At 57.2% G+C, this 14169-nt stretch overlaps 1 protein-coding gene across 2 annotated transcripts in view; it reads right to left on the bottom strand.

Moving 5' to 3' along the window:
- The window catches only part of DAB2IP (DAB2 interacting protein), a 165077-nt gene extending 154815 nt beyond the window's left edge, over positions 1-10262 (bottom strand). For both annotated transcript variants that reach the window (XM_058672233.1, XM_058672227.1), the window contains exon 1: positions 9918-10262. In XM_058672233.1, the coding sequence (XP_058528216.1) occupies positions 9918-9957 (40 nt within the window). In that variant the 5' untranslated portion in view covers positions 9958-10262. The remainder of the gene's footprint in view (positions 1-9917) is intronic.
- Positions 10263-14169: the final 3907 nt, after the last annotated feature.

Raw genomic sequence — 14169 nt, forward strand, 5'->3', positions numbered from 1 at the left:
GTTCTTGGTCAGCAGTAGGTTGGGTGGAAGGCAACAATTGAGTGCTCTGTGACTGGCTGCCCAGCTCCTGGGCTAGGGACAGTGCCTCTTCCCCACCCCCAGATCTCAGCAGCTGCTTTTGTCATCCTCTGTTATCTAACAACCCTGCATTTCCAGGCCTCTGCCTGCTCCTGTGTTATGCCTTCAGCAGGGGCCTCTGTGAGTGTGTTCTCTGGATGGTGAGGGCCAACCTGGTTCTCTCTGGACCTTGCTTACCCACCTTTATGAGAAGGGGCGTGTCCTGCACTAGCTCTTGAGGCTCTTGAGAATGAAGGAGCTACAGGGCCCCTGTTTCAGATGCACAGCTGCAGGCTTCATTCCCATCCGCGGGGGCCTGCTGGGGGTGGGGGTGGCTAGGAGCTTTCTCCTACATGGCTACCTCTGAACATGTCCTGGAACTGACTTGGACATAGTCTTGTGGCTGTCAGAGTCATAGACCTAGGTTGCAGGGAGTCAGCAACATTGTATGGGTAACTGGATGCCCCCTCCCCTATCACCTGCCATGCTGGGTTGCCAGCATGGAAAGCTGAATTCCTGAGGGTCTGCCAGCCTATCCACAAGACCCCGCCTCTGGAGAAGCAAGCTAAATTGCACAGGAGTCAAGTTCACTTGCTGTGGAAAGCGCCTGTGGCTGGGACTCCAGGTTGACACAAGCCTGGTGACCAGCAGGACGCTGTGTCCTCCAACCTCTCGGATTATTTACCACTGCCCAGCTTCCTGATGCAAGCCTAAGGTGACAGGGGAACGAGACAAACAAGGGTGCCAACTCAGGGCAGAGCCTTGGCACACGGATATCTGCCAACACACAGTCACGAGGCCAGGAGGACTTCCTTGAGGCAGTGGTGACCCAAAGGGCGCCAGTGTGTGAGTAGGAGTTGGCCCAGTTTGGGGAGGTGGGAAGAGGCAGGTGTTTCAGGTTTCAGAGAGAGGGGTGGAGACCTCTGAGGGTAAAGAGGAGTCCCAGCTATGCCTGGCTGCAGTTGGTGGGACGGGGCAGGTGGGGTGAAGTCACATGACTAGGATGCAGGCAGTAGACAGTCAAGGCCCCTGAGGGATTGTCCAGCAGCTGGGGGTTGAGGGAGCCAGTGGACGTTTAAACATGGGAGACAGGGCAATCACACCTGTGTTTGAGGAGGTTGTTAGAATGCATGTAGTTGGGGGCAGGGAGATGATGACAGCAGGGCGGGGGCAGGTGTGGGAGTGCAGAAAGTTAAGCGGTCGCTTGCAAAACAGTCATCTCCCAGGAGCGCTGCTACAAGCCCTGGCTGCTCCTCTTCCAGTCCAGTTTCCTGCTAATGCAGCTGGAAAAGCAGCAGAGGATGGACCAAGTGTAGGACCCGTGCCACCCATGTAAGAGACTTGGATTGTTCCGGGTTCCTGGCTTCAGCCTGGCTGGTTAGAGAACAAGCCAGCATTGGAGAATCTCTCTCTTGCTTGCTCCCTCTCTCCTTCACTCTGTAGCTCTAACTTTCAGATAAGCAATTTAAAAAAAGAAAGAAAGAAAAAGGAAGTAGTGTTTCCCAGACCCTGCTGTTTCCATCACAGCCCCATAGTCCCAGGCCCAGCAGACACAGTCTGGGCAGGTGGGCAGGAAGAGCTTTGGGTGGCCTACCCTGCATGACAGCATGCCTCCTGCCCCTGCAAGCCAGCCCTGAACTGCTTCACTGCAGGCTGACGGTCAGGGAGAGCGACAGCCTCCATCGGCATGGGCTGGTGTGCTCTGAGCTGGGGGTTTTCTGAGTGCCACCCATCTGTGAAGGAAGGCTGTGGCCTGTTAGCCCCTGGCAGCCCCTTCCCTGGGCAGCTCTTTCTCGCTTGGAAAGCCTGGAAAGCTGTCCCTGCAGCCACTACCCCTGCCTGGTGCTGTGCTACCTCAGTGGGGGAGGGGAGGGCCTAGCCCCAAACACAAGCCCTTTTGTTCCTGCAGCCTGGCCCGCAGCCCTGCACCCACTGCTGGCAGTTTCCTTGCAATTGATGAGCCCCTGAGATCAGCTGAACCAGGAGGAGTTGGCACTGAGGGGCTGGAGCCAGTGGCCAGCACCCAGGCAATGTCCCTCCTCTACTCAAGTCCCATCCATAGCATTTGCCTACTCCAAGACTGTAAGCCTTTATTTATTTATTTGTTTATTGTAGGATCTATTTTTCTTTTTATTTGAAAGGCAGAATGACAGAGAGGGAGAGAGAGAGAGAGAGAGATGATTTATCTGCTGTGGCTCACATCCCAAATAACCACAATGGCCAGGGCAGGGCCAGGTCAAAGCCAGTAGCCTAGGGTACCATCTGGGTGTCCTACACGGGTGGCAGAGGCGCAAGCATGCGCCCATCTTCTGCTGCTTTCCCAAGCTCCTGGCTTCTGGCTTCAGCCCGTCCAGCCCTGGCTGTTGTGGGCATTTGGAAGATCTGTCTCTCGCTTTCTTTACATCACTCTGCCTTTCAAATGTTGCATTGATGGAGAAGCTCTTTATAGCTTGCACAGTGCTCTCACTGCATTCATTCCCTCATTCACATCTGTTCAACATTCAACGAGAAGCTCCAGGGCCACTGAGTAGAAGCTCCCAGGTGTGAGCCACAGGGACTGATGGACACAGTGACAGATCAACAGACCAGAACAGCAGCTGTGTCAGGGCTGTCCCCCAGGCCTGAGCAGAGCCGTAGCTGGAGTGTGTGATACAGAGCCCCTGGTCTGGGCTGAGGCTTTTTGGGAGCAGGCAGGAAGGCAAGAGGCTGTGGTGGGGGCCAGCACGGTACACCAGGCTGCAAGTGGCATGGGAGCATGGAAGGTAGGACAGATTTGAGTCACATAGCCAAGAATAAGAGGTGGTCAAGATAGCATAGCGGGAAGGAACCACGGTCTGAACTGGGCCCTGTGTGGCTTGACCAGGGAGGGAGGAAGGCTGCTGGAGGGAAAGCTAAGGGGGTAGGGTGAGAGACAGAAACCATGACAACCACAAGTAATGTCAAGAACACAGCCAGCAGGCACTGGGTGCCAGTCATCTGCTGAGCCACACTTCTGTCCCTCTTGATGACCAAAGGATGCATTCTGATCGATCAACCCATCTTGCAGGTGGGAAAAACCAAGACTCAGAGCAGTCCAAGGCCTCCTGGTTATGGCAGAGATTGCAGGCCAATGCGTTTGCTACCCTGGCCCAGCCCTGCCTTGCTGGCTCTCTCCATTAGGCCCCATGGTGGCTTGGAGGAACAGAGCTGTCTGGGGAGGGCTGGCTGGGGGAGGAGAGGGAGTGATGGTGTTGGGGACTATGTGCACAGGCAGTGGGGAAGCGGGATGGGGGAAGGGAAGTGGGCCTAGGCCTTAAGCACAGCGCAGTGAGGGCGGCATGAGGGACACTCAGGTGCCTGGAAGGACAGAAGGAAGGGCCTTGATGGAGGGAAGGGGGCCTGGTGGGGCGTCTCAGAGGACTGCTGCTCCATTCTCCGGGCCCAGTTTTGAGGTCACTGCCCTCCACCCCCAGTAACACGAACAGCTGCTCCCCTCTCCCCTCCCCATGACCTAGTACCTGCCCTCAGTAAAGGCTGGCTGTGGGAGGCCATTTTTTTGGGGGGTGGGACACAGAACTGGTACGTGGGATCCCCCTCCACCATGCTCACACTCAGGCTTTGACAGCCATGGCCTGTGAGGCCGAGAGCCACGCAGGGGCTGCTCTGCACATGGATCTGCCCCTGTAGGCTTTGAGGCGCTTGGGGAATGTAGGTCAGTGGCTGCAGCGCCCAGCCTGGCACTGTGGCGTCGGCCTCCTGAGCATGTGGGCTCTGGGTTGGACAGGAGTTCCTGCACCCCTCTCTGCAGCTGCCTTGCCTGCCTCGCTGGCCTGGCCCAAACCTCCTTGGCCCTGGGCCTCATTCTCCCCAGCATCTCACTAGCTGAGCCCACAGGAACCCCAGCTCTATACGGGGCAGGGTAGGGGGCTCCAGTCCCCAGCCCTATTTCTGTCTCCCTGTGCTGGACCATGACGGAACTGGCTGCCACCCTGCAGAATTCTAGGACTTAGCCCATGAGAAATCTTGGGCTGGGGATGAGCCACGACTGCCGGCAGGGTCTGGGCTGCTCTCAGCTGGCTTCCTGGGGGAGGTGGCAGGAGGAAGCAGCAAACCTAGGAAAGGTGGCGGTCCTGATGCACTGAAAAGCCACAGAGGCTCCTACCTCCACCCCTTCCCCCACCCCCACCACAGCATCCCCCAGCCTGAGGGTGTCCTGGATTTGAAGTACAAGCAACCTCCACTAGCTGTGTGGCCTGGGGCCCTTCTCAGCCTCAATTGTGATATCTGAGCAATGGGATCACTCCTTCCCTTGGGAAAAGGCCACAGAGAACACAGCAGGCCCTCCATAGTGGGACTCCACCGTGACCTCTGTGGCCTCTCCACCTCTTCTGTAAAGTGCTGTGGGGCACACTGGGATAGCAGCTTCTCTTCATCTTCAGCTAGTGTCCTCGCCTTGTCACGATGGGGAAGCTAGTGGGAGTCCACGCCTTTGCAGGGGGCAGATTGAGTTAGCTGGTGGTCGAGCTGGGATGGAAGACCTCATAGAGGGTCCTGGTTCAGAGCACAGGCTCCTTAAAGGGACCAACCTGCGTGGCGCTGGGCTTGCCTCTTCATTAGCTGTGTGGCTGTGGGCCAGTGGCTCAATCTCTCTGGGCCTTCGTCTCCTCACCACTAGTGTGAGAAGGGGACAGGGAGATGTTAAACAGTGGGTGGGGGTGATGCAGGCATGAGCTGTCATATCTCCCATCAACATCTACTGCCAGCTTCTTTAGCCTCCTCCTCTTGGAGGAGGTGACCAGGAGTGGGGACAGTAGGCCCCGACAGCCCTCTCCCATCATGGCTGTCCCTGGCTGAGCTGGCACTTTTTCTCTCTAGTGGGTGGGGCTGTAGAAGGCCTCCAAAGCAACAGCTTGTGCAGCAACATCATGACTGATCATAGGCTTCTTTGCTGGGGTGTCCCAGGCATGGACCACTGTCTTTGTGTGTGACCTGCATCAATCCCCTTGCTTCCCCAAGTCTCAGTTTCCTCCTGCAGAAAATGGGTCCATGAGCACCACATGGGGCTCCTCATGAGGATGTGAGTGGACACTGCACCTCAAGGTCCTTTCACGAATCCTGGTGAGGAGCAGGTATTCCACACCTGGCACTGGTCACTGACCCTGCAGCCCTGGGAGGCTTATAAAGCCACCTTCATGGGACCTGGTGCAATGATTCAATGGCTAAATCCTCACTTTGCACTTTGCACGTGCTGGGATCATGTCCCGACTGCTCCATTTCCAAGCCAGCTCCCTGCTTGTGGCCTGGGAAAGCAATTGAAGACGGCCTAAAGCCTTGGGACCCTGTACCTATGTGGGAGACCCAGAAGAAAACTCCTGGCTTCGGCTTTAGATCAGCTCAACTGTTGCCTTTGCAGCAATTTGGGGAGTGAATCAACAGATAAAAGATCTTTCTTTCTGTCCTGCTCTCTATAAGTCTGATCTGCCTTTCTAATTAAAAAACAAACACAATCTAAAAATGAAACACTCACAAGCAAAGGATACCCACTGTGGCTGTTACAGCTTTTGCTGCTTTTCATCAGGAGAAAAACAAAAGTTCCTGGACTTCAAAGCATCTGGCTCCTTTCAGGGTGCCTATTCTAGCCATCTGTCCATCTGTCCTAGCCCAGCTCCCCTATGTCAACCACAGGTTCCCCAGCATCCCTGCAGCTACCCAGGCCATGCATCAGGAGCTCCAGGAAGAGCCAGGGAACAGGCAGGGCAGTGCCGAGTCTGCCCTATTGTCAGAAGAGCAAGCTGAGGCTGAGCAAGGAGTAGGGTCTTGGTCTGGGCCACCCAGTGACACAGGTAGCTGTGCTCAGACTCAGACCACACACAAGACAGATGTCCAGAGCTGAGTTCTGGTATCTTAGATGGTCAGAGCTAGAACATATGGGTGAAATGGAGTCTAGCAAGCACCTTCAGCTGAAGCCCTGAGTGAGGGAGAATGCCTGAGGATGCAGAGAGAGGTGAGGACAAGATCCAGCTGGGGCCATTTACTCACCACTCATCTACCCATCCACCCACCCACCCACCCATCCATCCACCCACCCATCCATCCATCTACCCATCCATCCATCCATCCATCCATCCATCCACCTATCCATCCATCCATCCACCTATCCATCCATCCATCCATCCATCCATCCATCCATCCAATGAATGAGCACTGAGTACCTTCCCAGGTCAGGTGCAGCCCACGTTACCTGCCAGCCTACCTTGTATACATGACCCACAGCCTACCTGCCAGCTGTGAATATTGTGTGTGACCTATGGCATGACTGGAGTATCTAAAAAGATTAACATGCCTTCTAGATAATTACAGTGCCATTGTTGGGTGGGAGGACTGTTGGGAGATGCCACCTTACCTTCCCCTTTCTTAGTCTTTGTAAGCTTGTGCTTGCATTACAAGAAACGAAATGCTCGATTAGACTGCTTCCAGTGGCTCTTCCTGCTGAAGAACACAGTCGCCTCTCCCCCTCAGTGGTTGTGGGGACCTGGTAACAGGAAAACTCCCAAGGGGATAGCATTTGTGGAGTAAAAGTGGCTGGGTCCTAGGAGCTTGGAGAGAGAAGGTGTGGTAGGAGGAGGTCTCTACCTCCAGCTGCTCACCCTCTCACGTCCTCTGCCACTCCCCTACCTGGAGTGCTTTCCTCCCTTCTTGGTCTGGGCTGACACTCACCCAGCAAGCACTTGGGGGGTGGCCGGAAAGATGCTGGTTAGGACCTCAGCACTCCACACTAGATCTTGAGCTCCTCCAGCTCCTGACTCCAGCATCTTGAGCTCCTCCAGCTCCTGACTCCAGCGTCTTGTTAACTCACACCCTGGGAGGCAACAGGTGCTACTCAAGTAGCCCCGTCCTTGCCCTGCCCATGGAAGAGCAGGATGGTATTTGTGGTTTTCAGCTTTAGCCCCGCCCAACTCCAACCACTGCAGGCATTTGGGGTGTGGATCTCTCTCCCTTTCTCTCGAAAAAAAAAAAATGTAGAGAGGGAGAGACAGAAACATTTGTTGGATGTTTACTTCATACCAGGCTGTCCTGGGGGTACAAGGAGCTTAGTGGGAAATCCAGAGCTGAAACATAAGCACGCAGTGATGCAGACAAGCACACAGCACGTAAAGAGGAAAGAAAGAAAGACAGGAGGAGCTCATGTCACAGGCCAGAGGAACGTGGCCTAGGTTTCCTGGAGGAGGAGGAGGCCTTAGCTCAGTGGAGGGTGGGAAGAAGAGCTTCGTAGGCACCTGGAAAGCCCAGGAGGTGAGAACAGTTCAGCGAGTGGGAGGAGGGTCAGACCAGGGTGGCTGTCATCTGGGGAGGGAGAAGGAAGGGACGAGGTCACACGGGGAAGGGAACCAGACTTTGATGTGGTCATCTGTGGGGAGGGGGAGGTGCGTTCCAGGAGAGAAAGGCACAGAAAGAGACTGAGAAAACCTGGCAGAAGCACCTTTCCCACCCCATCCCACCCAGTTCCGTACGTTGAAGCTCTAGGCCCTGGGGTGAGCAGGGATGGTTCCCAGAGGCTGAGGTGTCCTCACGAGCGGAGACAGCAGAGTAGGCACGCGCCCCTGCCTTTCCCTCTAGCTGTCCCTGTCCCACGTGAGCGCACCCAAGGAAGGCCACGTGAGGACAGTGAGAAGGCGGCCATCTGCAAGCCAGGAGACCAGAGCTCAGCAGAAACCAGAGTGGCCAGAGCGTTGATCGTGGACTTGGAGCCTCCGAGACTGAGAGAACATCGTTTCTGCTCTAATTTCTGCTGCGGAAGCCACCCAGTCTAGACAATTGTGCGATGACAGCCCGAGCTAACCCAGAGAGGATCCCTGCCTCCAGGCAGCCTTCCTGGACTCCGAGTGCGGACTCAGAACTTCATAGCACATTGCATTTCCCCTTTAAAACCGCTCACCACCTCTGTCCTAAATGAGCCCTGGGCTGTCATGGAGTGTGGCTTGTTCTTGGGGTTCTTTAGCCCTACCTGGGATCAAAGTGTTTGTTGAATGAATGAATGAAGATACAAGCAGGGCCCAGAGAAGGTAAGTGACTCTCCTAGGGCAGTTTTCCTTCTGCTCTGGCTAGGACGGTCTTGCTTTGGCTCTTTGGATCCAGGCTGACTGGCTGGGAGCAGCCAGATCCTCTCCAGCTGGACTGGGATGGCTCCCAGGGGATCCTAGGCTCCACCCCCTTCCTGTCTGCTCCCTAACACCCCACCACCACTGCCACTACATGTCCCACTGCCTCTTTCGTTCATTTCCCAGTCACTTCACGGCCAGAGCAGCTTCTAGGGAATTGCCAACATAAAGGGTGGCTGTGTATGGGGGGACCTGCCATCAGGGCAGGAGCCCTCAGTGTACAGAGGAGCCCCAGTCTTGCCCCCCACCCAGGGGGAACAGCTCATAGCAAAGCTGGGGGACAGTAGGTCTGGACTGAGGGGTTCTGAGGCATCTCCAGCTGGGGCGTAGGTGGAAAACTGAGGGATTTTAAGCTTTCTTGCTGCCACCAATCCAAGGGAAAGCACCTGCTTGGAGCAGCATCCAGGTGGGTCTGTGCCCATCTGTGTGCCAGGCTTCCGGTGGGCAGCTGTGGAGGCAGGCAACCTAACCCCATGACCTTGATGGTCTGCCCTAGATACCCTAAGGAGCTGTTTATTCTGTTCCAGTCTGGGGTCATTGGTCTCTGCTCAGGCAGGGAGCTCTTTGCGGTTCAAGGCTGCCCTCTCTCTTCCCTTACCTCCTTCCAGTCCCCAAACCCTGAGCAACTGTGAGTGAAGATCCTATAACTCACTCACAACCATAACACCCAGTGTGGCAAATAGGGTTCACCTGGGGGGCAGGGACCAACCAGCTGCCTGCCTGGAGCTGCCAATGCCACCAGCCACACTTCACCAAACCCCTCCTGAGGGCTTCAACTCTAAACATGGCACAGGGCCCCTTCTTCTCCCGGAAAAGGGCTGAGCCCCTGCAGGAGAAAGGAAATTTGGCCTTGAACCTATGCTAGGCAGCCAGGCCTGGCTGGGGTGGGTGTAGGCAAATGGGGGGGGGTCAAGGTCCCAGGAGGATTCTAGCCCCTGCAAGACTGACCCAATGTGGGGCAAGGTTGTCCCTCTGTCACCACCCTCTCAGGCCACAGAGCCCACTCTTCCAGTTGAACCCCAAACCTGGTGCCCACCCCAGCCAGCCTGAGTCCCTCAGCCGCACCCCTGCCCTTCTGCCTCCTGGTTGGCCCATTGCTGGGGTCAGCCTGGCAGAAAGGGAGCACTAGGTAGCCCACACACTTGGAGCCCCAAGCTTGTAGGAGCTGGCACAGAGGAGCCGTCTGCTTCTTGGTTAACCCCTTGATCCAGAGCCCATGAGTTCTGTCGGGAGCAACTTTTCCCCAGCAGGGTTCCGGGTGGCCTGGGCAGGGCCAGCTGCCCTGATGACTGCCTCCAGGGGAATGGGGGGCCCTGTGACCCCAGGCAGTGCTTTCAATGCAGGTCCTGGCCTTAATCACAGAGCATGTTTCTCTTACTGCTCTGTATTTTCAGGATCTCACGTGCTGAAACCCCCCCAGCACGGGGGAGGCGGGGGGGTAGAGGGGGACCAGAGCAAGTGAGCAAGACACAGCAAGAGCGACACAAACTTCCTGCTTCTTCTTCCCGCTCTGAAGCAGCTTAGAAACTCTCCCTGGCCTCCACGCTTCAGTGCCCAGAGTCCAGGGGGTTTGCCCAAGATCCCAGCAAGCCACCCCTGCAGCCCCGTGCCCTGCAGCCCCCATCTAAGACCAGACAGTGACACCCCCCACAAAGCCCATGCCTGTTCTCCTCCCTCTGGACTTAGATTTCTGTAATGGAGAAAGTCCGGACACAGGCTTACCGCAGGAGTCGTCTTGGTCGGCAAGGGAGTCGGGCTCCATGGTGTGCGGGCCCCCAGCCCCTGGCCCCACCTGATTTATGAACCGAGGCTGTCTCCATGAGCGGCTGCATTTCTCCTTTTGTATTCCATCTGGCAGCTTTTCCAACTAGATGACTGGGTACTGCGGCAGGCAGGCCCCTTTCCAGCCCTTGCCTTCATACAGTACATTTAAAGCAGCAGTCACCTCTTTCTCCCCGCCCCACAGCCAGCCTGGAAACATTAGAAGGGACAGAGGCAGCGAGATGTCTAAAATAGGAAGACGCCCGAGCCGCTTGGCCCGGCTGCCCGCCGCGATGCTGGCTGCAGAGATCTGGCCGGCCTGTGCTGATGGGAGAGCCGAGAGGTGAGGTTGACACCCGGCTCGCATCTGGAAGCTGGCTCCGGGGGACCTTGGGGAGGAGGGAGGGCCTGGGGGAGGGTGGGGATGACCCTGCTGCGGGAGGAGATTGGAGCGTCCACACTGCTCACCACCCAGAGCCCCGAACCCCAGGGGCTTCTCCCGGGCCCTGCCGGAACCTCCCACTCAAATCTGTTCTCCAGGCATTTCCTGCAGTGTGGGGGTGCAGCCACTGACTCATGCAGCCATCCACTCGGGCTCTCAGTATGCTTTGAGCCTTCGGTCCACATTGCCAGAAATCGTGTCCAGTGCCGGGTCCGTGGCAGGGAGCAGGGCTCAGGGAGGGTCCAGTGAGGGTCGAGCCCAACATGAGCCCAGGGGAGAAGGTCACCTCACCTGGATGGGAGAGGCAATCTGGAAGACTTCCTGGAGGAATAGGCACCCAAGCTGGAGGCCTAAAGGATGAGTAGGAATTAGCCAGGGGAAGGAGGAGGGGGCAACCTGTATAGCTGCCTGCAGTTGAGAGGGCTTGGGGGATATTCTCTGTCTTCTCCCTCCCCCACTGAGTTGCAGAAGCTTGGAGCCCAGCAGATGGGTGAGGGGGCTGGTGGGAGATGAGACTGGGGAACAGGTCAGGCAGGGCCTATAGGGCAGGCCCAGATCCTACTCTGGGGAGATCCAAAGTATGAAATCGTTGAGTTGGAAAGGTCCCTCAGGCCACCCTGTAAAAGGGGGCAGAACAACGGACAGGTCTGGACCAAGGAGGATGTGACGTCACCAGGCCAGAGGGGCACGAGGTCTGGGCGGGGACAGCTGTGGCCACGCTGGGCTCCAGATGCTGAGTACCTGGTGAAGGTGGGCTGTGTCCCTGAGGGTCCCACACCCATCATACGTCATCCACGGAGAGCCCTTCCTAAGACCCTTCTGGTACCCCAACTTCATGCACAAGGCCACTGCTGTCTGGAAGACCCCAGGGACCTATCCAGGGCACCCTGGACCCCAGGGAGGGCACAGCTGTGGTGCTATGGGTGTGGGGAGAGGAAGAGGATACAGTAATTCCTTCTGTTGTCTCCCTCTGCCATAAGCCCACCTGGCAGGTGGTGACAGGGGGCAGGGCAGGGCTAAAGGGAGAAAGACAGCTTCATTTGAGCTCAATCAAAGAAGGCTGCCTGGGTGAGGAGGCAGCAGAGAGAAAAGCAGAATTCGACTGGGCTGAGCTAGGGGGAGGGCAAGGCTTGTCGGGCAATGAGAAGGTACAGGCAAGATGCTGAGCAACAAAAGGCAAGAGGCTACAGGTTGGGGAGGCCGGAGCTGATGGGCAGAAGGACCGAAGCCAGAGGGCTAGCCTGGGAATGTGTGTGTCTGGTTGCAGAGGGCAGCCTGCAGTACCCGGGGTGTCTGTCCAGGACAATGACCCGGCGTTCCTGCGAGCAGCCCCTCCCAGCCTGCTCCACCCACTGTGCCGAGAGAAGAAGGGCTCTCACGGGTTGTCGCTGGATCATCAAGCATGAGCCTTGCTGAGGGGGTGATGGGGCAAAGCAGGAGGGTCTGGGTCAAGTGGGAGCATGGCAGGACCAGAGGTACCCGCTGGGCCCCTCACAGCCGCCTGCAGTGCCAAGCTGCTCCCGAAGGGGCAAGTGGCTGCTGACGTGGTTGGCCCATCCATGGGGAGGCTCCTTCGTCCCCTTCCTCCCCTCTGCTGCCTCAGATGACAAAGCTCCCAGCCCTCCTGCTGCCCGCTGCCTTAATTACAGAGAGGCTCAGCTCTTCCCTGGCCAACTGCAGCCCCAGGCTCCTGGGCTGCCCTTAGTCATGGGGCACACAGAAGCGTGAAGAGAGACCCTGGGAGCACCAAGTCAGGGAGAGGTCAGCTCCAGCTCTCCCTGGCCTTTCAGGGCTACAGGGCTGTGGGGACCCTGGGGGTATTTAGACCCTGGCTCTGCCACTGACCAGCAGGGGGAGCAACTGAGCCCTGATGAGTGTCCCAGCACATTGGGGAAGGTGTGGATGTGACTTCAGCATTCAGTCAAGAGTTCTGGTTCTTTTATTAATTCCCTGTTAGCTAACCAGAATTGATTTCTGGTCCAGCCAGGTCAGAGGCAGAGCCTGTGACGGCTATGTCCCCACTCCTGCGGATTTACACTCTAGTCAGGCAGAGATGCGTCTACTGGCAGGTGGGAAGATGTGCTGTTCTGAGAGTGAAATTTAGGTCATGTGACAGAAGAGTAACTTGTGCACAGTAACCAACTGGCAAGCAGGAGCCAGCCCTGCCAGCTTTGGGAGCCTGACATCTCTGGATGTGGGCAGAGTGTTGGAGAATAGGACCAGTGGAGCTGGGGCTGGGCTGAGGGGAGGGAGGGGACTCTGAGAGGAGAGAGACAGGTTGGGGCCAGTAATGTGGTGGAGTGGTTTAAGCAGCTGTCTGCAGCTTCACCATCCCATATGAGCGCTGGTTAGAATCATGGTTGCAGGCATCTGGGGAGTGGATTGGCAGAGGGAAGACCACTCCCACTCTCTTTCTAACTCTGCCTTTTAAATAAATAAAAGAACTGTTAAAAAAGAGGAAGGTCACGGGGGACCTTGTGGGCCAGGGGAGTGTGTGGGAGCCATTGCAGTTGAAGGGGTTCCTGATGGCTGTGTGTGGAAAGGGGGGCCAGAGGCGGAGCTAAGGAGGCCAGGTGGGTATGGTAGACTGGGAAATGGGAGCTGCAGGTAGAAGAAAAAGAGATGGGTTCAGGCCATTGTGAGGATGTCAGGTGCAATGAAACAGCCAGGTGTGGGGGAGAGGAGAAGGCAGAGGTACACACAGCTCGGAGGTTCCATCCAGGGAGCCAGGGGAGGCTGGCAAGGCGCCTGGGGCCCAGCATGGCAGCTGCACTGTGGTCAGGCCACGTTACCTGTGCACACGCAGAGAGGAGGTGACTCGGAGGCCGTTCCTGGCTGCGGGGTCAGAGCTGGGCACAGCTGTGGGGAGACAGCCACTGCAGCTTTGCCCTGTGGCTGCCCCTCTCCGCCACCCCCTCTGTCTGCAGGAGACCTGGCAGGAAGGAGGGCTGGAGGGGCTGGCGGGGCTGGCCGGGAGATGGCACTGCAATAGTCCCGCCCATCTCCTCTGCCTCGGCCTGGGCTGGACCACGTCCAGAAGCCAGACACACACACAAGGGCTAGAAGAGGACAGTGTGCAGGGTAAACTGGGTTCTGTAGACCCAAGAGAGCTTTGCATAGGAGGGGCAAACTGCACTGGACTGCACAGGGTGAGTAGGAGCCCGCTGAGCAGACTGGAGGGGTAAGGGCAGAGGGCATTGTGTGTGTGCTGAGGCGTGGAGAGAGCCACAGCTTAGGTTGTGTGTGCCTTCAGTTTGCTTTCCTGCTCTGCACTCTGGCTGAATCCTGCTCCCCAAAGCATGAGGACGTACTGGGGCTTCTGAGCCAGGGTGGAGACCCACCCAAGGTTGGGCCCCTGCCTCAGCCCACGCCACCTGCTCCAGCAGGCAGCTCGTGAGGTCCCATGTGGCTTGAGCATGGGCAACCAGCTGTGTGCATCCTGGCTGGTTTACGCCGGGACAGACAGGTGGCAAAGCTGACAGAGGTTGGAGCTTGGGGTCCAAATCCCAGCTTCCCACTGACTGCTGGTGACCTTGGCCAAGTGATTTCACTTCCTGGTGCCTCAGTTTCCTTGACTGTGACCAGAGGGACAGGACAAGCTCTGGAGGGCCTGGGTGGGCTCTGGAGGGCAGCTAGGAGAAGTAAGAAGTTACTAAGGGCAGCCTTCAGGGCGGAAGCTGAGCCAGGGGTGGGCCCAGAGCCCCTAGCCCAGCCGCCAAGGCCCTGCCCAACCTACCTCCCATCTCATCTCCCCTTCCCTCTCCATCGCTT

Source organism: Ochotona princeps, chromosome 14, assembly GCF_030435755.1.
Source record: "Ochotona princeps isolate mOchPri1 chromosome 14, mOchPri1.hap1, whole genome shotgun sequence".
NCBI classification, from domain to species: domain Eukaryota; kingdom Metazoa; phylum Chordata; class Mammalia; order Lagomorpha; family Ochotonidae; genus Ochotona; species Ochotona princeps.